This window comes from Chaetomium globosum, genomic scaffold, assembly GCF_000143365.1.
Source record: "Chaetomium globosum CBS 148.51 scaffold_6 genomic scaffold, whole genome shotgun sequence".
NCBI classification, from domain to species: Eukaryota; Fungi; Ascomycota; class Sordariomycetes; order Sordariales; family Chaetomiaceae; genus Chaetomium; species Chaetomium globosum.
This window is the reverse complement of record NT_165981.1, coordinates 1,085,245-1,103,167: the sequence shown is the minus strand read 5'-3', so window position 1 is coordinate 1,103,167 and position 17,923 is coordinate 1,085,245. Positions and strand designations below refer to the sequence as shown.

General features: G+C 55.3%; 6 protein-coding genes across 6 annotated transcripts in view; 3 read left to right on the top strand and 3 right to left on the bottom strand.

Annotated features, from left to right (window-relative positions):
• The window catches only part of CHGG_08700 (uncharacterized protein), a gene marked incomplete at both ends in the record, with an annotated part of 7,070 nt that extends 5,954 nt beyond the window's left edge, over positions 1 to 1,116 (bottom strand). Inside the window, 2 exons of the mRNA XM_001226626.1 lie at positions 381 to 570; positions 830 to 1,116. Of these exons, the coding sequence (XP_001226627.1) occupies positions 381 to 570; positions 830 to 1,116 (477 nt within the window). The remainder of the gene's footprint in view (positions 1 to 380; positions 571 to 829) is intronic.
• Positions 1,117 to 2,876: 1,760 nt separating this feature from the next.
• CHGG_08699 (uncharacterized protein) lies at positions 2,877 to 3,808 on the top strand (the record flags this gene model as incomplete). The annotated part of the gene is made up of 2 exons (XM_001226625.1): positions 2,877 to 2,990; positions 3,335 to 3,808. The coding sequence occupies 2 exons, from the start codon at positions 2,877 to 2,879 to the stop codon at positions 3,806 to 3,808; spliced, it is 588 nt and encodes a 195-aa protein (XP_001226626.1).
• A 1,912-nt stretch (positions 3,809 to 5,720) lies between these two features.
• On the top strand, positions 5,721 to 9,672 carry CHGG_08698 (uncharacterized protein; the record flags this gene model as incomplete). Its single annotated transcript, XM_001226624.1, has 3 exons — positions 5,721 to 5,767; positions 5,859 to 7,224; positions 7,726 to 9,672. 3 exons carry the CDS (start codon positions 5,721 to 5,723, stop codon positions 9,670 to 9,672), a joined length of 3,360 nt encoding a protein of 1,119 aa, XP_001226625.1.
• Positions 9,673 to 10,022: 350 nt separating this feature from the next.
• Positions 10,023 to 11,224, bottom strand: CHGG_08697 (uncharacterized protein; the record flags this gene model as incomplete). Its single annotated transcript, XM_001226623.1, has 2 exons — positions 10,023 to 10,789; positions 10,867 to 11,224. 2 exons carry the CDS (start codon positions 11,222 to 11,224, stop codon positions 10,023 to 10,025), a joined length of 1,125 nt encoding a protein of 374 aa, XP_001226624.1.
• An 805-nt stretch (positions 11,225 to 12,029) lies between these two features.
• Positions 12,030 to 12,532, bottom strand: CHGG_08696 (uncharacterized protein; the record flags this gene model as incomplete). The annotated part of the gene is made up of 4 exons (XM_001226622.1): positions 12,030 to 12,035; positions 12,088 to 12,281; positions 12,340 to 12,382; positions 12,443 to 12,532. 4 exons carry the CDS (start codon positions 12,530 to 12,532, stop codon positions 12,030 to 12,032), a joined length of 333 nt encoding a protein of 110 aa, XP_001226623.1.
• A 1,209-nt stretch (positions 12,533 to 13,741) lies between these two features.
• On the top strand, positions 13,742 to 16,432 carry CHGG_08695 (uncharacterized protein; the record flags this gene model as incomplete). The annotated part of the gene is made up of 6 exons (XM_001226621.1): positions 13,742 to 13,996; positions 14,058 to 14,964; positions 15,162 to 15,675; positions 15,831 to 15,865; positions 16,002 to 16,121; positions 16,317 to 16,432. 6 exons carry the CDS (start codon positions 13,742 to 13,744, stop codon positions 16,430 to 16,432), a joined length of 1,947 nt encoding a protein of 648 aa, XP_001226622.1.
• Between the last annotated feature and the right edge of the window lie 1,491 nt (positions 16,433 to 17,923).

Below are 17,923 nucleotides of genomic sequence, written 5' to 3'. Positions count from 1 at the left end.
AGCCTTGTTGCTAAAGGGGTTGTCGTCCCTTTCAGATGTTCTTGGTCTGGCGGGCATCGGAATGGCGGAGCGAGGAGAGAGACCAGTCGGAGTTCTGCAACGACTTGCCTTCCATGTCAGCCCTGGCTTGTATGGTAGCCGGGTCATCATTAGGGAAGAAGGGAAGGCCGTGATGGGAGCCGAAGCCCGCCTTTCGCACTTCTGAAGCAGTTCACCCCACATCTTGACAATATCCCTGGCTGTATTCTCACCAATGCCTGTGGCGTCAATGGCAACCAGATAGGTGCGCTGGCGGGTCTGGGGCAAGTAGAAGGATTTGCTGTCCACCGTCTCTTTGCCGGCCACGTAGCCAATCTTTGGGGAAGATTTGGTCTTCGTACATTTCCCATGGCGCGCTTAGGACATTTTCCAGGATGACCATCCTTGGTCGAATGACTGTGATGAGCTTGATAGTCGGCGAAGAAAGTCCTAGCAGACTCTCCGCCTGACTGAAGACCCCGAAGCTCCTTCCATACCCGGGATCCTAGGTCTTTGATGAAGTCCTCTGTCGATTTGGGGGGGTTACCCACACTGTTTTCTCATGGAGCCTTGATGTTATTCCTTTTCTTCTGCGGATCTTTCTTCAGATGGCGGTCCAGAGACGGCACGCGTCCAGACGGCTTGCTTGTGTTCAGGGTAGAATAGTCGACACAAGAGCAACCGGCGAACAGGATGTCCAATCGTTCTTTTGGGATTGCGGCTTTAGCGCCGCTGGCGGTAGTCCTGGTTTATGTTAGCCCTTCCCAGTCTCGTTTGACTTATTTTCAAAATAGGTAGGTATTTAACTTACGCTTCCCCGTTTGGCGCCGCGGTGGCCATCTCGCCAGCATCTCGAAAGAGGATAATGCCGGGAGGGATATTGCGGTAAATAAAGCCTTGCTTGAAGGGTTCGATCTCGCAGCTAAAGATATGCTCTACTTCATATACGCCATGGGGGTTTATGGCCTTGAAGTATTGAAGCAACATATTTAGCGCAAAGATGGGCGCCTCTGTACCGGAACAAAGGGTGGCCACCTTCAGCTTAAATTGAGACTTCTGGAGGGCAACGGGGCCAAATCGCTTGACCATGTCCTCCATCATTTCACGGACATCATAGATGGGTGGCAAGCTGGCGTCAAGTGGTTTCTTGTCGCTGGAGGCCGCGCCGGCAGGTGTAGACTTAGCATCTTGACCAGCTGTGGAGGCGGTGGCCTTTCTACGTAGAGAAAGCCTTTGTTCTTTTGGTCGGGGGCGCAGGGAGGCTCTTCGTCATCGCCTACCTTGACTCGCAGGGAGCTTTCTGGTGGCGGCACGACGCGCCTTTCTCTTCTGAGGGGGCATGTCTAGATAATGTTAGTAAGTCGCTACTAGGTACTTAACTTGCGAATTGATAGTGTGTTCTTACTCGACTTGATGACTCGATCTGATGGCTCGATGGGGGAAAGTCGCCCACGACCCGACGAAAAACAGAGGATCTGCCTTTGGCCCTAGGCAAGTGGGATTGACTGAAGAGAAACTACCTAACTACGTAATAGAGCAAGGTAGGTAATGAAAGATGGATGCTAAGTAGGACCGGGGATGGCTTAAAGTGATGCAAGTTGTTGGGGTTGTGTGCCTCTGAGATGCCTCCGGGTCGGTTGAGGAAGGGAATTTTGAAGGAGAAAAGAACAGATGGGAGCAGGTTTGTGGGCAGCAGGAAAAGGCAACGAAAGCGAAAGGGCCAGGCAGAATAGGGTGGGGGAGACATGTTTTTCAGACTCACAGTCAGTCACTAAGCGGGTCCCTTCTTCCGGAACGTTCTGCATCGAGGGGTCGGTCAAGAAGGTTTGCTACCTGGTCGAGCCTCTGCTGCCAGGGCGAGCCAGGAAAACTCCAAGGCGGCCACAGCTTGTGTTTGGGGTGGCGTTGTGAGCACCGCATTGTCCTTGTCACTGAGAAAAGCGTGCCGGACGACGATGTGTTTGTCCATGTTTATTCCCTGGCAGAGAAGGGCAAGGAAGGGCACACCGGGTCCCGACATAGTGCTCATATGCCATTCAGCCAGAATAGGGCGGTCCATGCTGAATCACTACCTAGTTCTCCCTCGGCAACCTTTCAACTGGTAGATTCAATGTCAGTTGTCTTCCCATCCCCAGTCCATCATTCTTTGAATTTGGTGTGACTGACGGCTGTTAGTTTGTTGTAGGAAAACTTGTCTCGAGTCAGAGGAGAAAGGCAAACATTGACGACCACTAACAATCAAGGAACTGTTAGAGCGGTAATATTCAAAGGGCATAGATGATGGCATTGTCGTGCTGAGATACCAGCCTCACAGATAGCGAACGTCAATCAAAGACGGATAAGGAAGCCAACCGGCGCCCCTCGCGAGCTCTCGAACTTCCCACCAAACCCTGCTCCTCGAAGGCTCGACCACGCGATCGTCTCAGATGTATACGGGGGATGACATGGAAGCATAGGTCAGGAGGAAACCAACCAACAAGCCAAACGAAGAGATACGATAACCAAGACGATATTTTAGGCGGCGGCGATCGGGGGAAGCATGAGGGTGGCCCTACTAGACACCGACGGGCGACTAGGTGCCTACCGGCGTACTTGTACACTGTATGCGTCGTTCAATGTCGAGTTTGGTTGCCAAGAAGCCCCCCTTTTTGTGAGTGGATTCCGCTCGGGCGTGGGGGCATGCCGCTGTGCCTGGTTGGTTGGCTCCAGCCCCTTGCTGTGTTGACTGGACTCCTCTCCTCAGCCGCACATCCGGAATTCGAGAACCGAAGAGATACACAGGAAGGAACGGTTACGCCTTCTCTGCCGCCATCCGCCGGTTTGACTTATATATCTACTTGAAGAAGCACGGGGACAAGATGGCGCTGAGTCTGGCTGACGCCGGGAACAAGTTCGAGGATCTTTCCGGGGTCGATATCAAGCCGGGAGACAACCCGTACGACGCCCTCATCAACGCCTGCAGCGGCTCTCCGGTAAGTTACACCACCCCATGGACCCTGAGACTAGAAGAAATCGCGGGGCGGGAGGTATGGCGCCGGTGGTAGAGAGGGCAGGCAGAGAGCGTGCTCAATGGGGACGAACACGGAAATTGGCGTTGGGATAAGCCCCTTCCCTAGAAAGCATCCGGGTTGTCTTTCGGTGCTATCACCAAGCTTGGCAAGCTTGCCCTATGTCGAGACCAGTGGTGACCGGGACTCTTGGTCGCGTTGTTACGAATAACGACCTTGAGAGCATCAGCAGGAGACCGGACTCTGGCAATGTATAGTGGTGCTGATGTTTTGGCTTGCTCCGATGCTGATAAAAACTATCTACCTAGGCTAAGATTCAGTCGCTTTATGCTACTCACCGTTCGACACGAAATGCGCAGCAGCGGGAGAAGTTTCTGTCTCTCGACTTCAAGCAGTTGAACATTGACCCCATCCTCTTGCGGCTGGAGAAGCCCGACGTAGAGCCCGGGTTCCAGGACCCCCGGCACTGTCTCGTTTTCTGGGCGCGACCCCCGAACCATGTTGTGAAGCTGGCATGCCATGTCCAGACCCTTCTGCAAAAGGCGGCACCGAGTAAGGGCTTCCACCATCTTCCGAACTTCATCGGCACTAGGGAGAAACTAACATCTCGGGGACTAGATCTCTGGCTCATGCCTTCGCACCGCATGCACTTGACGACCCTCGAGATCGCCCACTCGCGGACGGCCCAAGGGATTGCAGATTTGGTATCGTCAATGCGCCCGGCGATTCCTGTCCTAACAGGCTTACATTTACACGACGCTCGCGGCTGTGAAACCCCATGATATTCCTACGACTTATCGGCCGTGAGCCTTGTCGTTTCTGCCAGCCTCCGGCGAAGAAGATGGTGTCGCCCAGCCGACCGTGCCGCCCCCTTCTAGAGACCCCCATTGCCGGCACAGTCCAGCCCAGAGCAATGAGAGAAGAGACAGAGACGATCACTATACCTACCACCATCTGCAGCAGAGATGTCTTTACCATGGCCTCGGAAAAGCGTCCCAGTCAGCTCACGCTATGTAGTCCCGAGCGCGCACATCACGCTAGGCCGCTATCTCACGCAGACAGACCACGAGACATCTGAGCAGCGCGAGAAGTAGATCCGAGGCATCGAGGAGGTTAACAAGTGGCTTGAGGACGAGGTCTGAGAAGTCAAGGACGGCGAGTTCATCGGAGAAGTGGGTTGTCGGCCAAGAACGAGGTCTGGAGGCCCGGTGCGGAACCTTGTGGTATGGTGGTGGGCGAACTCTGTGCGGGCGAAGGGTTCTAATAGGGAGTTCACAGCGAGAGATAAGTAGGACTGGACGTTACGAACCCAAGGTATACTTATACACATCCATAAGAGGAAGTTATAGATCTACGAATAGAGAGCATGAGACTGGGGACGTTGCTGGGCTTAAATGAAGGGCTTGTGCCAGGTAGTCGGAGGGTTGGGGTTATACATGGATAAACTGCAAGCGACAAGGGCTTTCTCCAACCCCGCAACGCTATTATTTTATTAACATGGATCTTGATGCTCGGAGCGGGTTCTTCCACCAACAGTCCCTGCCTAAAATGTTTGGACGGGTATGGAAAAGTATGGACTGACTGGCAAGCAAGAAGTACATACATAAGTTCACAAATACAATCATGCCCGTACCGATATCCAGCGCAAATGCAGTGCTAGGTAGCTCGACCAAACCAGGGTGGGTAGGTAATGTTTGACAGTACTTCGTACGAAGTAACGAAAGGAAGCAGCCAAACAGTGAGCCCCGATCCTTCCCCAGGTTTCCTGGCCTTCCATGGGGCCGCTCCCAAGGGTTTGCTACCCGCAGACAGCCAAGATCGACCGGAAAGATAGTGAGCGCCCACGCCACTCTCGGGTGGACCCAACAGCTTCCCAGTGCATCGCGGTGCCAGACCCGAGCTGGGGTTAGCACTGCAACAGCACCCTCGCTAATTAATAATAATAACTGCTGCATCCTGCGGAACCTGACCGTTGGTTGCTGTGGAGGGCTGCAGCAGGAGGAGACCTGGCCGTCCAGTCCACGGGTGCTGGTGAACCTGGTGGACAAACCCATCGGTTCTCTCACGGCTTTGGCTCTCGTCGTCTTCCAATTGCGGTTTTGCGACCGCGTTGCCCGTCTGCCCGTCCCGTCGATCCCCGGGTTTGGATCGTCGCGATTCACAAACGCAAAAAACGTCCCGTCATCCGTCATCCGCTGACCCTGGGAAGCCGCTGGACGATGCAGGTCCCCAGTATTCGTACCAACGACCCGCGCCGCAACCCTACTGCTCACGACGTTCGGTAACATTTGCAAAATCATACAATCATCGGATCTCGCCCGTCACAAAACTCGCCAAAACCTACAACAAATTTGCAATCCGCAAACCGTCCGTTGACAGTCGACTTGTCGCCCCGGTTCGTGTTGCTATGGTTGCGCTGGGGTGGCTGCGTATAATACTGGACATTCGAGTGGGATCACGGCCGTGACCAAGCGGGGGCGAGGTCAAGAGGCAAGGAACAAGAGCTCGCGGTCGCAACGCACATGTGCGCCGTCTTATGGTCTCGATCCGCTCAACGGGCCATCGCCGCCTTACTTATCGACGCCGGCGCCCTCGCCTCTTTATATATCTAGTGCATGCCTCAAGACCGGCGGCCGACGAGCCCGCTCCCGGTCGTCATGGAAGGGAGGTCATATTCTCTCGGGAGTAGTCCACATGGCGCCATCGCCCCCCCCCTGCCCGAGCGCCCGACACGCACCTCGGTGCTTCCCTCACTCTCCGAGGTGCCATCGCCGCGGGACATAGAGAGACCTTCGGCCGCCGCTTTGCGGGGGGCTTTCGGCAAACAGTCAGGGCAGTAACCCCCGAGCCTATCGAGGCCGCGTTCCACGGGCTGGATGGGGCTGGGGGTGATGCGTCGCAGGTGCCCCGCGGTTTCGGTTCTGTGTCGCCGCAGACCTCCCCCAGGACTATCCCCACCGCTGGTGTCGGTTTGCCCGCCAGACGTCAGGGTGTCGTGTTCCATGATGCCTTCCCTGGCTCTTTCGACAGCGCTTCAACGAGCCCCCCTCTCCGGTCGAACTCCTTCAGGCCAAGAACCCACACTATGGATGGCGCATTTCGGCAGCAGCTCGCCCCGACCCCCGAGGTGCGCAACAGGATAGGTTCGTTCTCGTCAGCGGCCTCCCTCTCGGTTACCGACGACATGAAATTATCATCTTTCCAGTCGCCCTTTGAGTCGTATAAACACGCCGACTTGCAGCCGCCCCTAGCCCTGCCGTCGTCCAAGGACAAGAAATCGTCTGGCCCGAGGAGTCGTTTGACCAAGCGGCCGTCATCACGGCCCAGTTCGCCCCTATCATCCCTACCGCCTTCTGTTGACTCCCTTCCTCTCCCAATCCCGACGGCCGATGCCAACAAGGTCCTACTTCTGATGAAGAATTTGTGTGGGAGGATGCGCGGCGAGATCGAATACCAGAAGGAAGTTGGCGGGCCGTGGGTCGCCGGCATGTGCTATATCGAAGAGGAGAGAGGTAGCTTGATGTTTGATGCTGGCGACAGCGGTCCGTTTCATGCCACTCTCATATCTGACCTCAGAGGTTGCCGAGTGGCTCCTGTGGAGCATCCGGACGGGGATATTCAATGCCTTGAAGTTGCCAGTGTCCAGCTTGGCGTGGCGCACTTTCTGCGCCCACTAGTGGCTGATGAGCTTGACCTTTGGCTGGCGGCCCTGCTTTGTTGGCAGCAGTTGCGACCGTCCGGCGCAAAACCCCAAACCGGGCGACTTAGCAACGCCGCCATCGGCGCACCCGCGAGGATGGAGATGAAGCGCCGCGCCTCGTCGTCGGGCCTTCGGGAATCGGCCGTCATCAAAGTCGGCAAGGTTATGCTCTGGGACAAGGGAGCAGCCATCTCCCCGCGCGCCATTGTCAGGCGGCCATCGACCCGTGACTTGCGGTCTTCGCAGACGTGCTGGAGGCGAGTGTCTTGCATTTTGCACGACAATGGAGAGCTTAAGATCATGACGGAAAACGACGTGACGGTTCTCTCCGTGATTGAGCTCTCGCAACTCGCGAGGTCTGCCATCCAACAACTCAACAAGTCGGTCTTGGACGAGGATTACTGCCTGGCCATTTTCCCCAGCTACTCGTCGACATCGACGCAGCTCTCTATTTTCAGGCCGGTATACATAGCCCTGGAGACAAGAGTGCTGTTCGAGGTCTGATTCGTACTGTTACGCGCCTTTACGATCCCCGACGTCTACAACATGGACCTTGCCAATGGAGGGCGCGTTTGTGAAGTGACAGAGTTCCAGCAAGAACCGGCGGGAGAAACGTTCAGGGTAGAAAAGACAATATCTATCAGGATTACGGAAGCCAAACTACGCAGCAAGACTGTGATCGCGGAAGGAGCTCACGGAGATCGCCATGGAGACCGCCACGGGAAAGGCGTTGAAGCCGACCAACTCATTGGAAATTATCTAGCCGAAGTCATCCTTGACGGGGAGGTGCGAGCAAGGACAACGACCAAAACGGACACCAAAAACCCTTTTTGGCGCGAGGATTGTCTGTTTACCGACCTTCCGGCCTCTTTGCCTGACTTGTCGGTCTTGCTGAAGCGGGCCGATGGTAGTATGGAAAGACTCAGCCATCATATCCAGGCAACATTGGGGCTTGCTAAGGTAGCTAATACGACAGAGGTGCTGTGCGGTTGTGTTGAGATACCTCTACATCAACTCGACTATGGGAAGGACCACGAACAATGGCTCCAAATTTACGAAGACGGGCAACAGTCCATCGGCTCCATGCTCATCAAGGTCCACCACGACGAGTTCGTGGTTCTCCTGCAACGAAACTATCAACCCATCTCGGAGCTTTTGCATCGCTTCAGTACTGGGCTAATAGCCCAGATCACCGAGGCGTTGCCTGGGAGTTTACGTCGACTCGCGGAAATTTTTATCAACATCTTTCAAGTTTCAGGGAGCGTCAATGAGTGGCTCATGAACATGGTCGAGGAAGAAATCGACGGGATCGGGAACCAGACACCCAAAAAGAAGGGGAGATTCAGTGGACGCCTAAAGTCCAATGACTCAATCGAATCCGCCGTCGACAGAGAGCAGGTCGTGCGCGACCTGGGCAAGTCCCTCCAGGGCGAAGCCAATCTGTTGTTCAGGGGCAACTCATTATTAACACAAGCCCTGGAATTCCACATGCGCCGCCTAGGCAAGGAGTATTTGATCGACACCCTTGCGGACAGGATCCAAGAGATCAACGAGAGCGACTACTCCTGCGAAGTTGATCCGAGCAAGGTGCCTCACGGCGAGGATGTTCAACAACACTGGAACCATCTTATTCAGTTCACCACCGATATTTGGGATTGCATTGTGTCGTCCGCCGCCCGCCTGCCTCCTGAGCTGAGGCATATCCTCAAGTACATTCGGGCGGTTGCCGAGGACCGCTACGGCGACTTCCTTCGCACCGTCACTTATACGTCTGTTTCGGGGTTCCTCTTTCTCCGCTTCCTCTGTCCTGCTATCTTGAACCCGAAACTATTCGGCTTACTGCGCGATCACCCCCAGCCCCGCGCCCAGCGTACCTTGACACTCATCGCCAAGTCCTTGCAAGCGCTCGCCAACCTGTCAAGCATCGGCAAGAAAGAGACCTGGATGGAGCCCATGAACCGGTTCCTCCCCTCTCAGAGGCAATCCTTCAAGGACTTCCTCGACGACGTGTGCGCCATCCCGGTAGAGCGCACCAAGGTCCCGCCGCCGCCATCATACTCGACGCCTCTTACCATCCTAGGCCGCCTCTCGCCAATGGCGCGGGAGGGCTTCCCCTCCCTCCCTTATCTCATCGACCAAGGCCGCTACTTCGCCGCCCTTGTCAAACTCTGGGCAGACGCCCACCCGGCCTCGGCCAGCGAGTCCCAGCTATACAGCGGCGATCTACTCAACTTCCACACCCTCTGCATTGGTCTCCACCAGCGCGCCGAGAATTGCCTGACCCGCATCGAGGCGCTTCGTGTCGCCGACACAGCCAGCCAGCCGGCAGACGACCAGGCCACCCTGTCCGACGTGATGGACCGCATCAGCATCGGCGACATGCTGAACATGTCCGCCTACGGCGGCGGCGGCGGGGCTGCCTGGGCCGAGAGCGAGGAGCGCGCACCCGGCTCGTCGGGGAGCGAGATGGACGCGCCCCCCTTCGGGACCATCAGCATCAGCCGGGACGCGCGACACGGCAGCTTCAGCAGCCGCGAGCTGGGCCCCGGCGGTTCCCTGCGCCAGACGCCACGGAGCAACAGCGAGGCGTCGACGGCTCAGGCCGCCGGCGGGACGGTGCGCAGCCTGCGCAGCGGCATCCACCCGCGGAAGCTCCTTAGCGGCTTCATGCGCAAGACGCGGACTACGCCGCCCGAGACTCCCTTGGTGGCGGGATATGCCACGGCGTCGGCCTCCGTTGTTACGAATAGGGATGGCGAACGGGACCGAGAGGGGGACCAAGAAAACACGAAAGAGAGCAAGGGCCGGGAGAGGATTAGGGAAAGGGACCGAGAGAGAGAAAGGGAGAGACATAAGGAGAGGGAGCATGACAAGGGTCCCGTCGGGCTGCCGGAACCGAGGCAGGTCGAAACGGTGGCGCGAACCCATGCGCAGGGTTCAAGCTAACATATTCATGGTGATGTATGTTATTGGGATATATATGATTGATCGACTAGGGCCTACAAACCTCGGACCCTATATAGTGTTATGACAACTACTTTGTCTTTTAGAGTTCTGTTTCTCTTGCGTACGCGTCTGAAGCCGGCGAATTCACTTGCTACCGCGTGAGCTGTTAGGAAGCCACTAGCCTCGGCACATCGGTATTTTGGTCCTACGTCAACAGTCTTGTTGCTGATGAGGTTTTGATGGTATAATTTTTGGGCTTGTGTTTTGGTTACTAAGATATGGTGGTTCATGGTGGTTATGTCTACTTGTTGGGCCCTAGTATTGCAGATCCACCGGATGCATGTGACCCTTTAGCTGAAGAACTTGGAGTAGGCAGCCTTCTCCTTAGCCAGTCTAGCCGCAGCGGCTTTCTTCACCGAGTTCAACTCGGCATTGATGGCCGCATCCTCAGGGTTGAGCTTCTTCGCCTGCTCAAGACTCTCGAGCGCGGCATCTTCATCCTTCAGCCGCACGAGCGCGACGCCGCGGCGATAGAGTAACTTGGCCTTGTCCTTGTCCGAGATCTTGGGGACGGCAAGGCCACTTTCCGCGGCCCGGATAGTTTCGTCCCACGCACAGAGCTTGATATTCATCAGCGCAGCATTGCTATTCAGGCTCATGCGCAGTGCGTCTAATTTCTCCTTCGTCTCGGCGGGTTCGTTATCCAGGTCGGGATCCTCGTTCAAGTATCGCAGGCCCTTCTGATACTTGTCAAGAGCAACACTGAAGTCGCCTGCCTTAAACGCCTTGTTGCCGAAATCCTTGCAGTCGCTCGCAATCTTGGCGATCTTGGAGGCAGAGAGGGGTTCGTCGCCGGTCGTTTGGTCCTCGGGGAAATCCTCGTAGTCATCGCCGTAGGCATCGGGGGCTTTAATGTCGGCAGCAACAGCTTCCGACGGCGACAGCTCGCCACAGTCGGCAATAACCGCATCCTTGATGGGTTTGTCGCTCTGGGTTCGGAGGTTTTCAATTTGGCGCACGACGGACTTGCCGCTGAGAACTTCTCCGAAGACGACGTGCTTGCTGTCGAGATGGGGGGTAGCAACTGTGGTAACGAAGAATTGGGAGCCATTGGTTCCTACAAGAGAACCCCGGCGACGGTTAGTATCCCAAGGTTTCCCAGTAAAGAAGGTCCTGAACCACGATGCTACTCACCCGGGCCGGCATTAGCCATGGATAGAAGGAAAGGACGGTCGTGCTTCAGCTCGAAGTTCTCGTCGGCGAATTTGGCACCGTAGATAGATTCGCCGCCGGTGCCATTGCCAGCAGTAAAATCACCGCCCTGGATCATAAACTGTTTGATGACGCGGTGGAAGGCTGAGCCTTTGAAGTGCAAGGGCTTGCCGGCCTTACCGATGCCCTTCTCGCCAGTGCACAGAGCACGGAAGTTCTCAGCCGTCTTGGGAACAATGTCATTGAACAGCTCGAACGTCACGCGACCAGCGGACTGCCCGCCAATGGTGATATCGAAGAAGACGCGGCTGCGAGCCTGCTTCGCCTCGTCGGTGCTCATGGCGACGGTTGAATGATGGTGGTGCCTTGCAACTACAACGCGGTCCCAACGTCAGAATTTGCGACTATAAACTGAAATGGTGGAACAGCAGGAGTGGAAGTAAACGCTTGTCAACGAGAAGAAGGTGTCAGAAACACTTACGGAAGGTACTTTGTTTGACGCTTTCGGTTAGTTGTTCGTGCCTTTGCTGCAGGTCGATGGCAAGCCCGTTTCTGTTTTCTCAAGTGCTCAAAATAGATAACACAAAGAATGGAAAAAGCGGCCAACAGAAAAGAGTCCACGGCCTCTTTTGCTGGTCGCAGTTGCGAAACCCCCAAACATGCAACTCTGAGGCAGGGAGGTTTCGTGAACCTTCGATATGGTGGGGTCGACTTGCATGAGGGGCATTCCAGGCCAGCGCCGCCAAGGGCCTGTGGGGCTTAAAAGTGACGAGGTACACACCTTACCTAACCCGGCAAGCGGTGTGCATGGGCTTGGGCCATCAGTGCGTCCGAACATTTGGTCAACCCCACCACGCCTGGAAATACCTGTCCCACGGAGGCACGCAGCCCATGAACATCCACGACTTTGAGGGCAGCCTTGCAGGAGCCTCTGAACATGTGCTCCATTATATATATACTTCGTGCTTCAAGTATGTAGCAATTAGATATCCATATTGCCGAGCTCCCGCTTTGCGCCCTGCTTGAGCAAGCGTGGGGGTGTTCAGTAATTATGAGTTTATGGTCGACTTGCCGTCAAGTTGATGGCTCGGCAGTTGACGTTTTTCCATCCTTCGCCAGTTTCGTTTGTGCCGATATCTCGAGTGTCACCTCTTTGGAGTTAGCAATCATATTAACATGAGCTTAAACAAAATGGGGGCTAACCGGGCCATCGTTGACCAAAGCAACCTGCATCATGGCCTGAAACACGCCGTTCTTGACCTTCTCAGCCGCATACCCCGCTTGTACTTTGCTGTAGAAGTACTCGTACAGCTTCTTAGCATCATCTCCACCCATTGCGCCGTGGAAATCTGGCTTGTTGCCCTTCTTTGTCGACGCGAGAAGCGTGAATTGAGACACTGTCAGTACCGGTTAGAGCTTCCCCTCGCAACCTACTTTGAAGCTGAACACCCTCACCGCATAGAACTTCGCCGTCAATGTCCTGAACGTTCTTCTTCCACTACTCTCAATTCATTAGAGCGGTTTCAGGATAAGGTGTGAATTTCGAGTTGGATCCTACACGGCCCCCAGACTCGTCGTCCCAGAGCTTCAGCTTCAGCACCTTGGCAGCTAATGATTCGGCCTCTCTCTCCGTATCACCGGGCGCCATAGCTGCGAGCACAAGCACGCCTTTTCCTATCCGTGATACGACCTCCTGGTCTACCGTGACCGAGGCCGATACAACCCGTTGAAGTATAGCTGGGAACATCGTGTCAGAAAAACCATTACCCAAGCCTCTCTGCGGCAAGGGTACGCACCTTTCATTTGTCCTGTTTGACAGCTCGGCTAGTTGAAGGGGTACTTGGCAGAGAATGTCGCGGATGAAATCAGGAGCTCACGCAAAGAGTTGTCTGCACGCCTAGCTAGGTAGGGAGGTATGTGACGAGTGACTCCAACAGTAAGTAAAATTCCTAAAAAATACCCACAACCCCGAGAGCTGAAGGAGCCATAGCACTGGAAGAAACGTACTCAACTTGCTCGAATACACCTTGTTCTGACACAGTACCCCGGGAATCTGGAGCTTGAAACCAACTTGAAAGAAATTTCCCTTAACTAAGGTGCGTTCGCCAGGTAAACAGTCAAATCTCGAACCTCGGTAGGTACGTCGAAGTAGATTTGGGTATCCCATCTCCCCTATGAAGGAAAAGTGGGTCGTATGCCTTACGCTCCAGCTGCTTCCGTTTCGGGCATGTGCTAAGCAGATAGAGAGTTCTTCGGAAACATGTTAGATAGGAAGGTGAAGTGCAATTTTTGCTTTCACAAACTTGAGCACTCTTAATGGTAGTAAAACCAAATGTAAAGTCAGAAGATATTGTAAATATTGCAATTACTTTCTGGTGATTCATATTTTCAAAATTTGCAAGCATGTATATATACCCCATCCGGGCCATTTAACAGTGCCGCTAAGGGGCTACTGTGCTAACATCACGCGCCCACCGCCAGCCGCGTTCGGCTGGGCCGACCTACCTAATCAGCTTCCTGGATTTGCGACCTGCAGAGGGTCTGTTTCAGCAACTGGCACAATCGACCGCCAAACCGCAAACGAGGCCAGCCCCAACAGTCGCCCACCTATTTCGACTCGACCTATTCGCTGTCGCTGAACTAAATAGGTCCTTTGTTTCCGTGGGTGCGTCGAGTGCGCCCTTTAAATTCGACCAAATCGAGATTATCCAACTCTGACATTGCTCTGCAGGTTACCCTGCCTCCACACGATCGCGACAGCCAGCCGCCGGGCTCCTGACCGCGCCAGAAAGCGAATACCATCCGACGAATTCTACCTTCCGTATTAATCTCCGGGCCACGGAACCCCAGCGACGAGATGGCGGCACGAAAACTACAACAAGAGGTCGACAAGTGCTTCAAGAAGGTGGCGGAAGGGGTCACTGAATTCGAAAGCATCTACGAGAAGATCGAACAGTCGACAAACCAGGCGCAAAAAGAAAAGCTGGAAGATCAGCTCAAGCGCGAGATCAAAAAGCTCCAGAGACTGCGCGACCAGATCAAGACATGGGCCGCCAGCAATGATATCAAAGACAAAGCCCCGCTTCTGGAGCAGCGACGGCTGATCGAGACGGTTTGTATCCCAATCGGTGCCGCCTTGGGCTAGCTAGCAGACTTACCTGTGTTTTCTATAGCAAATGGAAAGATTCAAGGCTGTCGAGAAAGCCATGAAGACCAAGGCGTACTCGAAGGAGGGGCTATCCGCCGCCGCCAAGCTGGACCCTAGGGAGCAGGCCAAACTGGACGCGGGCGAGTTCCTCGGCAACATGGTTGACGAGCTGGAGCAGCAGATCGAGACCCTCGAGGCAGAATGCGAATCAATACAGGCGACCATGAAAAAGGGGAAAGGCCACGCCGCCAAGGCGGAGCGCATAGCCGAGATCGAGCGCATCATCGAACGACATAAATGGCACCAGGGGAAACTCGAACTGATCAGGCGCTCGCTCGAGAATGGAGGCGTCGAAACCGAGCAGGTCAATGAGCTCGGGGAGAACATCAAGTACTACGTATCGGACGGCATGAATGATGATTTCATGGAGGACGAAACCATGTACGACGACCTCAACCTGGAAGACGAGGAAGATCAATACGGCATGAACCAGGATAACGATAGGGTATCCCTCACAAGACACCCAGTCGATACAGGACGATGTGATGACGGAAGCCGAGACCAAACCAAGCGCGCCCTTAGGGAAGCAGCGAACGGCGGTCGATGCAGTAGCCGCGACAGTCATTCGGCGGCCGTCTACGCAACTCAAATCCCCACTCCCAACGCTCGCGACGGTTCACCACAGCACACCACTGCCTACCCTCAGCAACGGATCCTCGACCAATGCTGGTATGAAGCCTGCGATAGCGCCGCCAAGGCTCGCGGGCGAGGGCTTGAAGTATGCGAGTGCTGCGGCAGCAGCTGCAAACAACGTCGGAATTGCGCCGTTACCCCCACCGCCCTCGGCAACACCCAGCCTCGGCGGCGCACCATTACAAGCACAGGCGAGGGCGAGTGCGGCCAACTCTCCGAGTGTTGCATCGATACAGCCGGTATCACTGGAAAAGGCGTCTAGCATGGCGGCGGCACCCGGGAGCGGGTCAGCGACAGCAACTCAGTCGCACAAAGTGGGGGCGAAGGGGAAGGCGGTGGCGCAGGCATCCTCTACCATTCCCGCAGAAGGCTCAAAAGGTTTGGTCGGACTGCTAAGCTTGTTATTCAATGAAGGTACTAACCCGATGTTGTGTAGCGGCGCAGACAAATGGTGCAGCCAATGGCATCAGACCGATCGAAGAGGCCGAAGAAGAGGAGGAGTCGATCTACCATCTCCCTGCGTCTTTGCAAGACTTGGTCGAGTCATTTGAGGTCACAAAGAAGCGTCCTGCGTCTATGAATTCTCCCGCGACGCACCGTATGCAGGCCGCATCGGAGGCGAACAAGCCCGGGGTCTTAGACGCCGAGCCACCACGGAATTATCAGCCAGATGTGAAGTTCCATTCTCATAGCCGATATCCGCAGGAGCCGCTATCCATATTTGACGACCCCCGACTGTACACGAAGATCGACCCGGATACGCTTTTCTACGTCTTCTACTACAAGCAGGGCACGTACCAGCAGTACCTCGCAGCGAGGGCGTTGAAGGACCAAAGCTGGAGGTTTCACAAGCAGTACCAAACGTGGTTTCAGAGGCACGAGGAGCCCAAATCCATCACGGAGGAATTTGAGCAGGGGACGTATCGCTTCTTCGACTACGAGAGCACCTGGTAAGACTGGCTGGCTGGAAGCAGCTCGTATCGTGCGATGATGACTAACGTGGAGCAGGATGAACCGGAGGAAGGCTGACTTCAAGTTCGCGTATAAGTTCCTTGAAGACGAGGTCTAAATTGCCGCTGCGATGAAACCACACGGCTCAATGCAGTGGGCCTGTGGGAACTCGGGTGGCAAGGCAGCATGGTAGGTAACAAGGGAGTATGCTTCGGTATTCTGTATGGGTAACGGGGGAATGGGCCCGGGAGTCGGCTGGGTTAGGGGTGTGCGGTCAACCGCCCCTCATAAACATGAATGACAAAAGAATGCACGCCACTTGCAGCCATCAAGTTCCTTTGGGTGGATCCCACTTACATCCGCGTGAGGATTCAGCCTCCCGAGCCAATTGCCAAGCCACTGCTTTTTGTCTTGCATGAGGATTTCAACAAATGGGTTGCTACCGGTAAGTTTGCCTGGCCTTTACTTGTGCTGTTTGCCTTCTCCAGAAACCTGGCTCGGTGTTGTTCTTCCCGCTTGTTCCAGCCAGGTTTGTCATTTATTTGGGTCTTATTGCTTTGGCGCTTGCCCCCAGGCTTTGCATCGACTGCGGGATTGGAGCGCGGGGCCGAGCTGAATGCAACTGACGCCAACACATCAGACCGTTTTTGGGGGAACACCATCAAGTCGAAATGCGAACACCACCCGCCGAGGTACACAGTGGAGCCCTCGAGTATGCCTTGTAGATCAGAACGGCGGCTCAGGCCAGCGCGGTGAATGTGCCGGGCGCGGGCAGGCTAAGATAGCAATTCGGTGCCGGATATGGAAACCGGGCCCCTCGGCTACATATGTCCACGACGATGGACATCGGCGGGCTCCGCAGCGGTTTCATCAGACAAACGTCAGCAGCCTTGTTATTCATGATCCCCTCCAAGCTCTCACGAATACTGGTGGTTTCTTGGGCTTTGGAGGCGCAGTCCGGGCGCACTCTCTCTCGAAAACGGCAACCGGCGAAACGATCGGATTCATACGGTTATCGGTGGTCGCAGATAAAGCAAGGATTGCTTGCAGAATATTCCATCCGCAGCGGCTGCCGGCATTGACGAATCAACAACCAGCGAATCCCAAGCGATGTGTGGGCAATCGGACGGTCTTCGCTTCCGCTCACCGAAAATTGTTAGCCTCAGGCGCCTGGGCGAACCAATTACGTGGCAATTGGTGTCGAAGGGGCTCACCGCGTTTCTTTCTCGGACACGATCCAAGATTCTGCCGGGTGTCGCGACATCCCTCAGCCGCACCGATCTCAAAGAAGGCAACCGGCCGTGGAGTTCGTACCTTTCTCGCCTAATTGGTATTGTTTCGCAGTGACGCGCTGGAGGAACAACTAGCATGGGTTAGGTTGCGGATTCCATCCATCCGACTTCGGCGTTGCTCCCATCCCGGCCTGTGTGAGCACCATATGCTCCCCTTGCTTGAAGATGCTGAAGAAAGAGTTGGGTAAATTACCGATTCGCACCTGGCTGACTGGGCGGACAAAGCTTCTCTTCTGAGCAGCACGTCCAGCGCCTCTTTTTTTCCTTCCGTCCGCCGAGCTAGAGCGACGCGACGTGGCCTTTTTCGCCTGCGACGAGGCTCGTCCTACCCTCCTGCCATGCAAGCCACACCACTGGCAAGGCTGCTGGATATTGAAATTCGGCCGCATTGTTTCATATCAACTTACAAATTCTGGAATGTTTCTGATGCATCGAGCTTGAAGTCTTGGCTGCATGTTCCTGACTGCGCCCTGTCATGCAGCCCTCTCAAAGACAAGCCGAACGTGTATGTCTGATATCGGCGATCCGGTTAGCCAGGAGAGGTCCCCATTGCCCCATTCCAGCTTCTATTGTGGTGCGCAGCCCATCCCAAGCGCTGCAGTGATATCCATGCAACTCTGCCACACCGAGGACCGCGCAGGTACTCCGGACCTTCCTCCGCTTCCCCCACTGATATCAGCAACGGGTGCGACCCCCACCACTTGGTACTAGCAAGAAACCCCTTGTTTTTATTCCTTCCTTCCCCTGAGTGCTCCCGATCATCGGTGTGGCTGTGGGAACGACATCTGTTTTGTCCCGTGATCCATAAGGGAGGGGCGGGGAGGGGGGGTTATTGCGAGGGCGCAGGCCCACGAAGGACCTCCGAGCCCAGCGCTTCGCCCGACCTCTTGCGACGCATGGCTTGGGATCAAAGACGCACCATCAGGCTGGGTCACCTTCGTGCTATGCTGGGGCG